General features: G+C 34.5%; 1 protein-coding gene across 3 annotated transcripts in view; it reads left to right on the plus strand.

Moving 5' to 3' along the window:
- The window catches only part of LOC135155196 (double-strand break repair protein MRE11-like), a 31,624-nt gene extending 20,299 nt beyond the window's left edge, over positions 1-11,325 (plus strand). For 2 of the 3 annotated variants that reach the window (XM_064104063.1, XM_064104064.1), the window contains exons 11-19: positions 1,262-1,388; positions 1,508-1,611; positions 2,152-2,319; positions 2,881-2,946; positions 3,553-3,730; positions 4,765-4,922; positions 5,181-5,251; positions 5,754-5,790; positions 7,128-11,325. In XM_064104063.1, the coding sequence (XP_063960133.1) occupies positions 1,262-1,388; positions 1,508-1,611; positions 2,152-2,319; positions 2,881-2,946; positions 3,553-3,730; positions 4,765-4,922; positions 5,181-5,251; positions 5,754-5,790; positions 7,128-7,202 (984 nt within the window). In that variant the 3' untranslated portion in view covers positions 7,203-11,325. The remainder of the gene's footprint in view (positions 1-1,261; positions 1,389-1,507; positions 1,612-2,151; positions 2,320-2,880; positions 2,947-3,552; positions 3,731-4,764; positions 4,923-5,180; positions 5,252-5,753; positions 5,791-7,127) is intronic. The other variant, XR_010294522.1, reaches the window with a different exon arrangement.
- The last annotated feature ends 4,925 nt before the right edge of the window (positions 11,326-16,250 follow it).

Raw genomic sequence — 16,250 nt, forward strand, 5'->3', positions numbered from 1 at the left:
ATATTTTGAAGATTGGTGACTTGTATCGATACAATCTCGGAAAACTTATGTATAGTTTAGATAAAAATGAACTTCCAAATATTTTTTATTCCATGTTTACAAAAAATGTTGATATTCATCATTATCCTACTAGGTCCGCCGGGCTCTTTCATCCACCAAGAGCTAGAACCATCCTTTTAAATAAAACATTTATTTTTACAGGTATCAAACTTTGGAACTCCCTTATAGAATCATTACGTAACAAACCAACACATTTAAGTTTCAGTCGAGGGTTAAAGAAAATTCTTATCCTTGGGTATAAACCCCAGAACTCAAACATTTCTGTATAAGCAGCTACCACCTCTTGTTCTTCTTCCCTTCTTATTTTCTTCCTTCTTCTCTTTCCCCCTCCCTCTCACATTTCTTTTTTTCTCTCTCTCTCTTCCTATCACCTTAATGTCTAGTTCTATTGCTTTTCTTATTTTCCTGTTTGTCTATGTTTTGTAGTGTGTTTTGTTTTGTTTCTTTTCCTTTTTTTTTCTGTCTTGTCCTGTTCTGTCCTGTTTTGTTTTTGTTTGTGTGCCTTTTTTGTTTTTGTCTTTGTTTTGCTTTTAGTATTTGTCCTGTCTTGTCCAAGTGATTGTCTGTTCACACACTCCTGACCTCATGTTTATTTTATACAGCAGGGGTATATATGATATAATATTTTATGTTAATTGTAACATAGTAGGCATAAAAAGCTTGACCCCACTAGTATTCTTTTTCATTGTACAAACCTTTTTAATTTACGATTTGAGTTTCATTGATCAAAGATATACTTTAATTAACTATTTTTGCAGGGAACCCATACTAACAAGCTTTGATTTCCAGTGGGTTCCCTTTTTTCATTTCTGTATATTATATTTTTGTGTTTTGCTATACATTGTAACTTTTGTTAAATTTTGGAATGAAAAAGAATAAATGCAATCAATCAATCAATCAATGTAACTGTACCAGATCTGGATCCACGATGATATAGTAATACTTAACCTTGGTTTTACAGACTTTCTCACAAAATCAGTATTTTACTGCAACTACTGTCATTTAGCTTTAAGCTTCATGATATAATCTTTGAAAGCTGCTTTATTCTAGATTTCCCAAGGTTTTATAGATTTTTGTTGATAATTGAATTGGCAAGTTCTCAGTACCTTGATTAGCTCACTAACAATGCAATATTTGAGAGTTATCAGTTTGAAATTTCTTTGTGCATAATCTTTAGTCTAAATGACTGTTTTCTCCGTAGGTGGACTACAGCGGGGGATTCGATACATTCAATGTTAATCGCTTTGGTCAGAAGTTTGTTGGTCGGGTGGCAAACACCAAGGATCTTATCCGCTTTACAAAGAGAAGGGTACAACTTAAGAAAGAAGGTGAGCTGGATTTTTTTGTTTTGTAGATCCTGAGATGAGGATGGTCAGATGGATGTGCAGAGGAGGTTTCATGTGCACTGCGTTTCAAGGACTAAATTTTACTTTCACCTTTATTGTAGATACCAAACCTGGAGAAGACTTGGGCGAGTTCCTCAAGCCAGAAGCTCTGGAAACTGAAAGAGTTGAAGACCTTGTCCGGAAGTATTTCTCAGAAACAGAAGAGGTAAAATTAATCTTAGAATAAGTAGTCCTAATGATATTTTTCACTTATTGGCAATGCAAAGATCATGATTTAAATCCCTGGTATAGCATCAGTGATCCTCTGGAAAGGCATTTCACTTGTAGTAGTCCAACTTTAGGTGAATGCTTGGAAGGTTTATATCATTAACTTAATACTATTCAGAACAGTTCCTAAAAGAGAAATGTGATCTATTAGACAGGGAGTTCAGGTCAAGGAACATTGTTTCATTAAAATAGAAATAATATATTTGTTTAGCTGGTTTTGTGTAATGTAAAATGATGAATTGTATAAAGATATATACTTCGAGAACCTTTCTAGGGTAAAGTTTAAGTAAGGTTTCATGCCAACTAAATGATGTTAACTATATTCCTTATGCATAATACTATCAACTTTGTTTGTATAAATGTTTTTAATCATCTTTCATTTGCTCTTAGTAAAAGCAGCCAGAAATGTCAGAAAGGGTGTGGGCCAAGCCTTTGTGGAATACATTTTTATATATCTTTGATCTTTGTTTATATGTAGTCAAAGCAGCTGGAACTCTTGTCAGAGAAGGGCTTGGGCCAAGCCGTCCGGGAATACGTTGATAAGGAAGAGAAGGAAGCTATCCAAGCTCTCGTTAAACACCAGCTTACACAAACACAGGGTCAACTCAAGACCAGGAGAACAACTGAAGATCACATCGATGTCGAGGTAGGAATTCATGATCGGGGGGGGGGGGGGAATGTTTGATGTAGGTTTAATTGAATGAAGGGTTACATTTGTAGATATTGATCATATCTTTATGAATAGCATAGTAAATCCATCCCCATGTGTGCCCATTTCTGATCATCTAAAAAAAATTGACCTGTCCTTGCTTTTAACCCATTTTATTGGAGATAACCACAAATGAACAACAAGCTCTCCTTATGCGTTCTATAAACAAATTCTTCTTTCTGTTTGTAATTGTTTTAAAGTGACTTCGGAGCACCGTGGAATATTGGCTGCATGGCTCTACATGCTCTGATAGGGCCCTAAAAATAAAGCCAAAGATTATTCAAGTATTGACAAAATTACGTAGACTCATTAGGAATATTTGTTAGTCATGAATGCTGATTGATGATTTGATTATGGCTGTACAATTTTCCTTTTTTTTTTGGTTCTTCAAAGATTATGTATTCAAGATTTTATCAAGATACTGAGACCCTTTGCCAGTATTTGCCTTTCTTCAGAGCTGATTATCAATTTTGCTTGTGATTGTACTTTTTTTCATAGCTGCATCGATTTAAAGAGGAGAGAAGACAAATGAGTGAAGCAGATGTCACCAGTGAAGTCAAAGCAGTAAGTGAGAGTCGTTTATTTTCTATTTAAAAGCTATTGGAAGTGAACGATGAATTGAACTCTTTAAGAAGCACACAAAATACATGACTTCTAGCTTTTAATTTGGCTACAATGTTAAATAGATTTTAAAAAATGCATTCTTTGGTAAGTTACATCTTGAGATGTGCAGGGGGTGGGGTGTAGGGATGGCTGGGTGGGCTTCGGCCCCCCCCCCCCCACCTTTTTTTTTCCAAAACTGTACAAAAACGTAAAAATTACCATCTTATTGTGATTTTTTGCATGGTTAGCCCCCTGCCCCACTTTCAAAAGCATTCCGTGGCCCGATTTACAATGATGCGGGATGGAGTTTGGAGTGGGAGGGGGAATGGCAGAGCCTATATGATAGGCTCTTAGTCATATTTTACCATTTTTGTGTGAGTCAATTTTGATTCTAGGTATTCCTCCCATTCTAATGTACATGTATCTGGCCACAGGGTTTTTTGGTCCCCCACCCACAATAAACAACCCCCTATGGTTGTAGTTTGTTTGTGCCCTGCCTGTTGCAACATTTCTTTGAACAATTATTGTCATAATCATTAATTTCTGATAAAATCTCACCAACCTTAGGCCATTGATGAAGATCGAAGTCAGAGACCAGATGCCTACTCCCAGGACTATGGCGGAGACAGTGATGACGATAGCATGGTGACAGGCAATGGGGACGCCTCCTCCATGTCTACCAGAGGGCGTGGCAGGGGGAGGGGCGGGAGAGGAAGAGGAGCAACTGGCAGCACCACCACAAGAGGTATGAAGCAAATTCAAACTGTGTAAATGGGGGGGGGGGAGCAAAAATAGCAGCAAAAAAAATATTAGGGGGCTGGGGGCAATTTAGCCCCCGAAATGCTCATTAGAGCCCTGGAAATCCCCATTCATATCAGTGTAAAGGCCACCGCACACCTTACGACTGTTCGCGATCCGATTTTGGAACAAATCGCATTTTGCTCATTTTCTTCATATGTGAATGGAACATATCATTTTATTTTAGGTTAAAATTAATTGAAAGAATACTAATATAACCATTTTGTAAGATTGTAAGCCTTTATTTTGGAGTAAATGCAAAATAAGTTTCAAATCGTAGCCAATCGTACGACTGCTATGACGTCATTACGACTAGATATTAAATTTGCTTTTATTCTAAGGAGGATGATAGCATAGTCACAGATTTGAACATGGGTATTCGTACGATGATTTCGAACATTACACAGCAAGCGTGAATTTCTACGTTTTATTCCAAAATTGAGTCGCAGACCCATCGTAAGGTGTGCGGTCGCCTAGCTCATTGAATGTTGCATATTTAGACAGTAACTTGTGAAAAGTAGTCCCCAAATTATTTTAAAAGTTGCCTGCATAATAGGATAGTGTAGTGGATAAAAAGGGACGTTGGGAATAACCTCTTTGTGCTTGCCAGAAGGAGGGGTGGAGGAGGAAGAGGGGGCAACTGTCTGCACCGCAAGAGGTATGACTCAAATTGGACTGTGAAGATGAGGGGAATAATTGTGCACTGTAGCAGTGCTAAAGAACAATGGGGATGACTCCTTTTTGACTACCAGGGAGTGACGGGGCGGGCGGAAGACAAAACACTTGATGGTTATTTTGAAATGTAGGTTTTATTAATCATATGACTAATAATTAGAAAAAGAACAACTGCAAATCATCATCAATGACAATTTAAGCAGAGGTATCAATTTAAGTTCATGTCTGATATTGAATGATACTTTTTTACATTTTTGTGGGAGTTACTTCATCATCATTCGTGTTATATGCTCAACTTGAGCACAGGAAGAGGAAGCAGAGGTGGCAGGGGTAGCAGAGGAGGAAGAGGTCAAAGTTCATCAAGTCGAGGGTCAGCAGCTTCCAAACAGAGTCTCCTGATGACATCCTTTGCAAACGCGTCTTCATCAAGCAACAGAACCAAACCGGGAGCCATTGCATTTGAGGTGAGATTGAGATGAAGATAAGATGATGAAGATGATGATAGTGATGATGGTGATGATGGTGATGATGATGAAGATGATAATGAAGATGATGATGATTATGATAGTGATGATGAAGATGATGAAAATGATGATGATGAAGATGATGATGATGATGATGAGGAGAAAGCGGACGAGGAATGATGATTATAGTGAAGGTGATGACAATACTGATTAGGATAGTGATGGCAACGATGATAATGATGATGATTTTTCTTCCAGGATGATAATGACGACGATATGGATTCCATGCCAGTGTCAAGAAACAATAAAACAGCTAAACGGAAAACAACGTAAGTGTCTTTGGTGCATACCTGTCTGTTACGATCTTTTCTCATTCTCCTTCTTTATCTTCATTTTGTTTAATAGATATATCTTGTAGCCTTGATTCATAAACTCTCTCATAAAACAACCAGAAACATTTTGGAAATTCTAATTTATATTTTTTTTCTTTTTCCTTTAGTTCGAAAAAAAAAAATGCCTAGAGGCATACTGTAACATAATTTTTCTTCGCAAGTATTGTTGTATGAAATTTCGGGAAATAGATAATGATTCTAGTTGGTATTTGTTTTGCAAAAATGTTGAATCCTGGGTAATGCTCCAGGGATCATATGGGTAGTTTTTAGACTTGAGCTGGCACTGTTTGAATTGCGATGAAGTCCAAATATTTTTAGACATTACAAATTAAATGTAAGGATTATTTCCTGATCTACATATACATTTTTTTTTTGGGGGGATGTATTTTATTGTTTTATTATTTAATCGATATTTTCTTGTTTTTTGTTTGGTTGCTAGGTCAAAGAAAGTGATCGAAATCAGTGACTCCTCAGAGGTAAGAATGAACTCTAGAAATACTTTTCACAAATTTGGATTTCAAAAAGTAGATTGCCAATCTGCCTTCACATCTCTTTGAATTAAATGTAATGGTTTAGCTCAGATGATTTTAATGTTATGTTTTCATGGTTCCATGACATTTTCTCCGGCCACAATTACTCTGGAGGAAAATCTGAACTTTAAAGCCAAACATAAAACCTATTCTCCAAAACTGAATAAATCCTTATTAATTGCTTTATATTATTCTGAGCCAAACACTCTATTTACAGTCCTAACTCTAACCCTATGTCCTCTGAGATATCAAGACCGGAGAAAATGACATTTGCTCCTTGCCAGAACGAATGTCATGTCACTGTTTTTATGCATGTATGTGTTGTAGATATCGAGTGAAGTAGATCACACATCACTTTTTTCTGCTTCTTGTTCTGTTTCTTCTTCTTCGTCTTTGTCTTTAATCTTCTTATTATTCCCTTCCTCCTCCTCCCCCTTTCTTCTTCTTCTTCTCCTTCTTCTTCTCCTTTATCTTCTTCTTCTTCTTCTTCTTCTTCTTCTTCTTCTTCTTCTTCTTCTTCTCCTTTTCTTCTTCTCCTTCTTCTTCTCCTTCTTCTTCTTCTTCTTCTTCTTCTTCTTCTTCTTCTTCTTCTTCTTCTTCTTCTTCTTCTTCTTCTTCTTCTTCTTCTTCTTCTTCTTCTTCTTCTTCTTCTTCTTCTTCTTCTTCTTCTTCTTCGTCTTCTTCTTCTTCTTCTTCGTCTTCTTCTTCGTCTTCTTCGTCTTCTTCTTCTTCTTCTTCTTCTTCTTCTTCTTCTTCTTCTTCTTCTTCTTCTTCTTCTTCTTCTTCTTCTCCTTCTCCTTTTCTTCTTCTCCTTCTTCTTCTCCTTCTTCTTCTTCTTCTTCTTCTTCTTCTTCTTCTTCTTCTTCTTCTTCTTCTTCTTCTTCTTCTTCTTCTTCTTCTCCTTCTTCTTCTTCTTCTTCTTCTTCTTCTTCTTCTTCTTCTTCTCCTTCTTCTCCTTCTTCTCCTTCTTCTTCTTCTTCTCCTTCTTCTCCTTTTCTTCTTCTCCTTCTTCTTCTCCTTCTTCTTCTTCTTCTTCTTCTTCTTCTTCTTCTTCTCCTTCTTCTTCTCCTTCTTCTTCTCCTTCTTCTTCTCCTTCTTCTTCTTCTCCTTCTTCTTCTCCTTCTTTTCCTTCTCCTTCTCCAATTTCTTTTTCCCTTTCCTCTTTCTTTTCTTCTCTTTCTCCTTCTCCCCATCCTTCTCTTCCTCCTTCTCCACATTCTTCACAGTTGTCTTTTTGTGTGTGAATTCAAATTCATTTGAATGTGTTGTATTTATAATTACAGAATGACAGTGATGACCCGTTCAGTGCAATGAGCTCATCCACCCGGAGTCAAGCTAAGAGAGGCAGACAGTACTAACATCTCGACACTGCAAACCCATTCATGCCTGTGGACTGAGAATGCAAAGATAGGACATGTTACCAGTCCTAGCACTGCAGTTTGAATGATGGAACATTAAGAATTATATGGACTGAGAATGCAAAGATAGGACATTTTACAAATCTGTTAATTAGTGCAGGAGTCAAGCAAAGAGAGGCAGACAGTACTAACATCTCAACACTACCAACCCATTCATGCCTATTGACTGAGAATGCAAAGATTGGGCATCTAACCAGTCTTTTAGTATAGGAGTCAAGCAAAGAGGGAGAGACGGTACTAACATCTCAGTACTGAAACCCATTCACGTCTATGGAGTGAGAATACAAAGATGGGACATTGTACCAGTCTGTTAGCACTGCTATTTGTCTTGCACTCTACACAGTGCCTCAGCAAAACTGCATATGTTAAGCAATATGTGATTGCCCTAGGAAACCACAGTTCTTTTGAGGCACCGTATCATTTCAGTACTACTTGAAGAAGTGCGTCCTTTGACACTTTTGAAGGGACAATCTTCAAATGCACCGTAGGCGATCTATGAATCATAATCTGGCATCTATGACATAACTGTAAACATAAATTTAGAGTTAGACAAATATATCATGCACTTTACCAACAATGATTTTTTTAGCATACAAGTGGCTATTACCATTGATTGATTGATTGATTGCATTTATTCTTTTTCATTCCAAAATTTAACAAAAGTTACAATGTATAGCAAAACACAAAAATATAATATACAGAAATGAAAAAAGGGAACCCACTGGAAAGCAAAGCTCGTTAGTATGGGTTCCCTGCAATAAATAGTTAATTAAAGTATATCTTTGATCAATGAAATTCAAATCGTAAATTAAAAAGGTCTGTACAATGAAAAAGAATACTAGTGGGGTCAAGCTTTTTATGCCTACTATGTTACAATTAACAAAAAATATTATATCATATATACCCCTGCTGTATAAAAAAAACATGAGTTCAGGATTGTGTGAACAGACAATCACTTGGACAAGACAGGACAAATTCCAGGTATGAGCTAATCAATTTTCTGTGGTAGGTTATTTGGAAAATTGCCGCTTGGTCTTCACCCACTTCGTCATCTTTCCTTTCAATCTCGTCCCACATGCTCTAACCCTACTTCGTCTCCAATCAATTCTCCTTGTAACCATTTGGTCTAATTGCCATTTAGCCCATTTACGAACCAAAGTTTCATTTGACAAAGTGCAACATAATAAGTAGATGAAGAGGAGATTAGACGTTCTAATCTGGGCATTAGAATAAATAATAGTTGACCAAGTGATGGTTCTATGAAATGGGAAGTAGACCGAATTGGTATTAGACCATGTAGGTTTAGCCATGATACTGTCGGGCGATCTAAGGAAAAGACCATCTGCTAGTGGATAATAATGTGAGATGGTGTTGTTGTTTGATAGTGTATTCATATACGAGCAACTGAAATTCATTGTGGAAGTATGTATTGTAACAGTGTAGAAATAATAAACACTTTATAATCTTCTTGATTTGATATATGAATGTAAACTATCTGTTTGGATCGTGTATGTATGTTCGACTTTGAAGAAATTCCTCTTGAAAGAGGGGAAAAACACATTTTGATAGGTGATTTTGTCTGAAATACTGCGCTGATGGAAGCAATTATGCTCCCTGCCAAGGAAAGTTTCAAGGAGTTATATACGATTCAGTGCACAGTCGGGCAGGAGAACAGTCTGGCGGACTCTTGGTCAAACTACTTCCTCGTTTTTCACCCAGTGCTCATTAGACTTTGCTCTAATAGATTAGTCTTTGAGTCAACACATGGAAGATAATTCTTTTTAAAAATATATCTAGTATTGCATTGCTTTGCTAGCAACATATGGCAATTAATCCTACTCACTACCAAAGTATCTTATATAGATTATTCAGTCACATTCCTAAAGCTATACTTTCGATTCACACTTCCAATCTTGCTATGAATGAGTGATAATGTTTTATAACATTACCCACATCAAGTAAAAACTATTTCATTATATTCAGCTTGCTAATGATCAGTCATGCATAAACTGTCATCTTCGAACCTGCTTTATACTATATTTGAACTGCACACTGAATCAATTAGACTCTACACATAATTATAAGTGATAATTTTTTTTTTGTCACTGCTTATGTTGAGAAATATCCAGTGATGCAATGTGTTTGTGTATGTTTTAAATGTAACATATTGATGTACTCGGAATAACAAGGCATGTTAGACCTCTCTTTTTGCTGCAATCACATACAAATGGAATTGAATTAAATTTGAGTTCCTCCACAAACGTCAAGAGCATGTATATGTACAATCATATAACGAAGCAGAGCATTTGATTAGGTATTTGACACAAGACAAGCACCAATGAACAAGTTTGAAATTTAAATCACAATTTGATGGTAACTTTTACGCTTTTATACAGGGTAAATTAAACAAAAAATCATTGGAGCTGACAATCAACTAGATTTGATACTTTTCAGGACTAATGAGATTAATTGATTTCAGAGCCAACTTGAAACTCAACTAATACTTATTATAACTTTCCGTATCAAAGGCAGTTTCTGTGAATACTGTCCGTTTTCTGCAACCGCAGAAAATCACTGTCCCTACTTTTACAGAGACCGTGATAAAAACTGGACACTTGTTTCAACAAGAGATTATATTATTGCTTACAATTGTCGGTCACAGACTTACAGTCATGTATTTGTAGGGAAGTTCCCCCTGACAAAAAGTTTGTTGTAAAAATAGCAGATAAAATAAATAAAAAATATCGTTGAAGGTTTGACAAAAATCCATCAAAGATTAAGAAAGTTATTTGAATTTTAAGTTTTTGATTTGTGACGTCATATATGAGCAGCTTCCCCATATGTTAGGTAATGTAAATCCATAAATTTCAATTTTTTAATGGTTCTTGCCTTGGTGACTTATGATTTTATTTCTTTCAGTTCTGGGTGTGAAATGATTTGTCTAATGATATACTGAAGGCACAATAAACACTGTTTTCAATTTTCTAAGAAAATGACATTTTATTGATTATCTTCCATATGATATGTGGGAAAGATGCTCGCATATGACATCACAGATCAAACAACTTAATATTCTAATAATTTTTTATATTCTTTGATGGATTTTTCTCAAACCTTTGCCAATATTTTTAAAATTATTTTTTCTGCTATTTTTACACTAAACTCTTTGTTAGGGTGAACTGCCCCTTTAATAAGCCAGTTTGTAGTTCCTTTCTGCGCATGATCAAAAGATTCTGCGCATGATCAGAGGAAGGTCACTTGTACTAAAATGACGTGGTGGTTTAAAATCTAATGAGATAAGCACCAACTTTGATGTCTCGATTATTCATATATTCTTTTGAATTGTGTTTTTCATTTACATCCAAAAACAACAACAATGCGTCCACGGACGACTGCATGGTATTTCACAGTTTGCCAAGTACATTGTGCAACATGCTATGATACGCATTCAAAGTAGGAATGCAACAAATACCTTCATAGAGCAATATGTAGAGTGTTCATTTGTGTGCTATTCTAGTCACCTGGTCTATTCAATTTCTTCATCCTGCTATGTAAGGCATGCTTACGTAATATCTTGCTTTGAAATCTGCCTATCATAATGAAAGAAATGAAAGGTCATTTGACCCAAATTGTCCATGAATAAACTATGAACTGGTGGGTGTTTCATAAAGCTGTTCGTAAGTTAAGAGCGATTTTAAGAACGACTGGTGATCCTTTCTTGTGATAATTGGTATATTGAATTGGAGATGGTTTAGCGCGTAAGAAGGGTTCACCAGTCGTTCTAAGTCGCTCTTAACTTACGAACAGCTTTATGAAACGGCCCCCTGGTCTATTATACAATTGGTTTTATCTTTGATGTTTTAGGGACCCAGATCAAAAATCCATATTTCTGTGTAAATTGCTCTTGAAGTGGATTCACTTCCTATCTTTGCATTTTCACTTTCATTTGCTAAAATGATGCATCCGTTTATATACTTTTAGACATATGTAATAAAAAATGTATTATATAATTATGTTTCTTTAATCTTATACCAAAGCAATAAATCATTCAGCGCAAAATTCATATATGAATATCTCGAGAGTGATAATTTTCTCGATTTGCTGATGTTATTTTTATTCTGGCCACCAGCTTGTTATTCCCTGTGTATGCATATAATCATATATACACAAAAAGTGAATCTCCCCTCGATCTAAATTACCTATTTTGTTATCTAAATGGTTTAAAGCTCAATATCACTGTTAGAGTATTCCTACACTGATTGACCAAGTTGCTTATACAAAAATAATAAAAGGATCCATGGAGTTATGGATAAGTGAGCAAGTATAAAAGCCAAAACTTTCAAGGGAACATTTTTATGAGGCGCCGAATGTACCAATATTATATAGAACAATTATTTGTTATATAATCATTATTTATTAAATAATAACTATTATTTATATATAATTTACATTTTATTTGTAAATAACTACTATTATATAAAATATCATTTCTAATTATTTATATATAATTCCAAGTAATACTTCATTATTTGTAAATAATAATAGTTCGACATTCCATTATTTATAAATAATGATTATTTGTTTTTCATTATTTATAAATAATGATTATTTGTTTTTCATTATTTATAAATAATGATTATTTGTTTTTCATTATTTATAAATAATGATTATTTGTTTTTCATTATTTATAAATAATGATTATTTGTTTTTCATTATTTATAAATAATGATTATTTGTTTTTCATTATTTACAAATAATGATTATTTGTTTTTCATTATTTATAAATAATGATTATTTGTTTTTCATTATTTATAAATAATGATAATTGGTTTTTCATTATTTATAAATAATGATTATTTGTTTTTCATTATTTACAAATAATGATTATTTGTTTTTCATTATTTATAAATAATGATTATTTGTTTTTCATTATTTATAAATAATTTGTTGAGTTTTCCATTATTTATAAATAATGATTATTTGTTAAATAATGAAAACGTCTACTTCATTATTTATAAATAATTTTTTCGAGTGCACCATTATTCTCATTATTTATAAATAATCATTATTTATATACAAATAACCATTATTTATTAAATAATGCCATTATTTATTAAATAATGCCATTATTTATTAAATAATGCCATTATTTATTAAATAATGGAAAACTCGCTATAACATGCAAATGTGGGACCGCCCATGATATGAATATTCATGATGCGATTTCCTTTTTCGTGATTTTTCTTCACAAATTTTTGTCCATTTCCTCTTCATAATGACATTTCTTGAAGCAATTTTCTAGGGATATGGTCTGATTGTAATATTCTTCATTTTCTATATAACTTCGTCTTCGTAGAAATATCAAAAAGTGTAATTTTATACGATTTTTCCTACAGTTCACAATCCCCATAGGCGCGCGTGTACGGTAGGGACAACCGGTGAATCGACGGAGTGCTCTTCATCGAAATACTACGTTGGTTGGTCCCCGGAAGTGGCGGGCGGAATTTAGCCCGAATCCTCGATGGAAGTCGATCAAGTGCATATGAGCTGAGAGAGTGAAATATCAGTGTACTTGTACAGGCCCTTCTACTTTTTATAAATATTTCTTGATGCTTTTTTTGTTAAGTTAATTTTTCCTGGTGTAGAGATAAGTTTCAGTTCTAATAATGCACTTCAAATACATTTTGGAGTGTCTGTTTGAGGCGTTTGGGGCGATTTCACCCTGGCCCCAAAATGCTCGCAACGACAATACGGGGGCATGATGACCCCTAAATTTTTAAAAACTTATTTTTCTATTGAAAATTATCTCAAAATTCACCAAAAGTGTGCACGAAAGCCTTCGTATTTCACTTTTAAAACTCCAAAAAGTGCCCAAATGACAAGCTTGGTCGCTTCGCTGTGTCGCATTCAACTTGAGAACGTTTACGCGTCTGCTTCGATATATCCCCCCCCCCCTCCTCCGAAAGAAATTCTGTATACGGCCATGCTCTAAAGAGCCTGGCACATTGATTTATGTATACTTTAATTTTCATTATTTTTATCTCATTATCAACATGGCCTTACGCAGAATTTTTTCCAGGGGGGCCGGGGCCGGAGCATGACGCGCGTAAACTTTCTCAAAAAAATCTTGAAAGCGAGACAGCCACGGGACCAAGCCCAAATGACAAGCTTGGTCGCTTCGCTGTCTCGCTTTCAACTTGAGAACGTTTACGCGCGTCTGCCCCCACCCCCCGAAAGAAATTCTGTGAACGGCCATGCTCAAAAGAGCATATGGCACATTGATTTATATGTACTTTTCATTTTCATTATTTTTATCACATTATCATCATGGCCTTACACAGAATTTTTACCGGGGGGGGGGGGGGGGGGAGCAGCTAGGACGCGCGTAAAGTTTCTCAAAAAAATCTTGAAAGCGAGACAGCGACGCGACCAAGCTCAAATGACAAGCTTGGTCGCTTCGCTTTTTCAAGATTTTTATGAGAAAGTTTACGCGCGTCCTGCTCCCCCCATCCCCCCCCCGGAAAAAATTCTGCGTAAGGCCATGATGATAATGAGATAAAAATAATGAAAATGAAGTATACATAAATCAATGTGCCAGGCTCTTTAGAGCATGGCCGTATACATAATTTCTTTCGGAGGAGGGGGGGGGGGGAAGCAGACGCGTAAACGTTCTCAAGTTGAAAGCGACACATCGAAGCGACCAAGCTTGTCATTTGGGCACTTTTTGGAGTTTTAAATGTGAAATACGAAGGCTTTCGTGCACACTTTTGGTGAATTTTGTGATAATTTTCAATAGAAAAATAAGTTTTTAAAAATTTAGGGGTCATCATGCCCCCGTATTGTCGTTGCGAGCATTTTGGGGCCAGGGTGAAATCGCCCCAAACGCCTCAAACAGACACTCCAAAATGTATTTGAAGTGCATTATTAGAACTGAAACTTATCTCTACACCAGGAAAAATTAACTTAACAAAAAAGCAACAAGAAATAATTATAAAAAGTAGAAGGGCCTGTACAAGTACACTGATATTTCACTCTCTCAGCTCATATGCACTTGATCGACTTCCATCGAGGATTCGGGCTAAATTCCGCCCGCCACTTCCGGGGACCAACCAACGTAGTATTTCGATGAAGAGCACTCCGTCGATTCACCGGTTGTCCCTACCGTACACGCGCGCCTATGGGGATTGTGAACTGTAGGAAAATCGTATAAAATTACACTTTTTGATATTTCTACGAAGACGAAGTTATATAGAAAATGAAGAATATTACAATCAGACCATATCCCTAGAAAATTGCTTCAAGAAATGTCATTATGAAGAGGAAATGGACAAAAATTTGTGAAGAAAAATCACGAAAAAGGAAATCGCATCATGAATATTCATATCATGGGCGGTCCCACATTTGCATGTTATAGCGAGTTTTCCATTATTTAATAAATAATGGCATTATTTAATAAATAATGGCATTATTTAATAAATAATGGTTATTTGTATATAAATAATGATTATTTATAAATAATGAGAATAATGGTGCACTCGAAAAAATTATTTATAAATAATGAAGTAGACGTTTTCATTATTTAACAAATAATCATTATTTATAAATAATGGAAAACTCAACAAATTATTTATAAATAATGAAAAACAAATAATCATTATTTATAAATAATGAAAAACAAATAATCATTATTTGTAAATAATGAAAAACAAATAATCATTATTTATAAATAATGAAAAACCAATTATCATTATTTATAAATAATGAAAAACAAATAATCATTATTTATAAATAATGAAAAACAAATAATCATTATTTGTAAATAATGAAAAACAAATAATCATTATTTATAAATAATGAAAAACAAATAATCATTATTTATAAATAATGAAAAACAAATAATCATTATTTATAAATAATGAAAAACAAATAATCATTATTTATAAATAATGAAAAACAAATAATCATTATTTATAAATAATGAAAAACAAATAATCATTATTTATAAATAATGGAATGTCGAACTATTATTATTTACAAATAATGAAGTATTACTTGGAATTATATATAAATAATTAGAAATGATATTTTATATAATAGTAGTTATTTACAAATAAAATGTAAATTATATATAAATAATAGTTATTATTTAATAAATAATGATTATATAACAAATAATTGTTCTATATAATATTGGTACATTCGGCGCCTCATACATTTTAGGATTTTGGGGGCCTTTCTTTTTTGGTTGAGTTCAAGGGTTATATCCTGATACTTGTTCTCTCTTGCATGGGACTGTGAACATATTTTGAGGGGAAATTTCTGACATTGAGTGTTCCTAAATTTAGAATCGATAAAATCCATCAGGGTAATTGAAAACAAAGGATGGATAATGATATTTACATGCCAAACAGTGTTGTTTAAACACTCGGAGGCAAATCTGATATCACAGCTGAGGAAAAGGACATTCAAATAAATGGCAAAATGCTGAAATGTGCTATCAGTATGTCTGAAAATGTCTCATGGGAACTATGCAAAGTGCCAATTCTGTCTTGAATGCATATTCACATGTGCTTGCCTTGTATGTCAAAACAGAGGAATGTCAATAAGAATAGGAACACTGCAAAGGAGTTACTAGCTAGGTATTTACCATGCTTCCCTTATATGCTCTTAACCCGATAAGTAACTCTTCCATCTCTGCAACTCCCCCCCCCAAAAAAAAAAAAAAAAAAAAAAAAAATCATATTTTGGGGGTGAAAATTTCCCTATTTTGCCAAATCTCTCAAAACTTTACCCCCGACTCTTTCACCCTTCCTCGTCTCTCTCTTTTTTTCTCTTGTGTGGTCAGTTTGGACGGACAGTTTTCTTTACATGCATTTAAAATTTTCAAAGTAACATCTGAAGGGTTTATCATTAAAATTCTCACCAAGTGTTCTAGTAAATACACGTTGGGTTGCCGTGGTTTCCTATTGGTATGCAAATCAAAGAACG

Source organism: Lytechinus pictus, chromosome 8, assembly GCF_037042905.1.
Source record: "Lytechinus pictus isolate F3 Inbred chromosome 8, Lp3.0, whole genome shotgun sequence".
NCBI classification, from domain to species: Eukaryota; Metazoa; Echinodermata; class Echinoidea; order Temnopleuroida; family Toxopneustidae; genus Lytechinus; species Lytechinus pictus.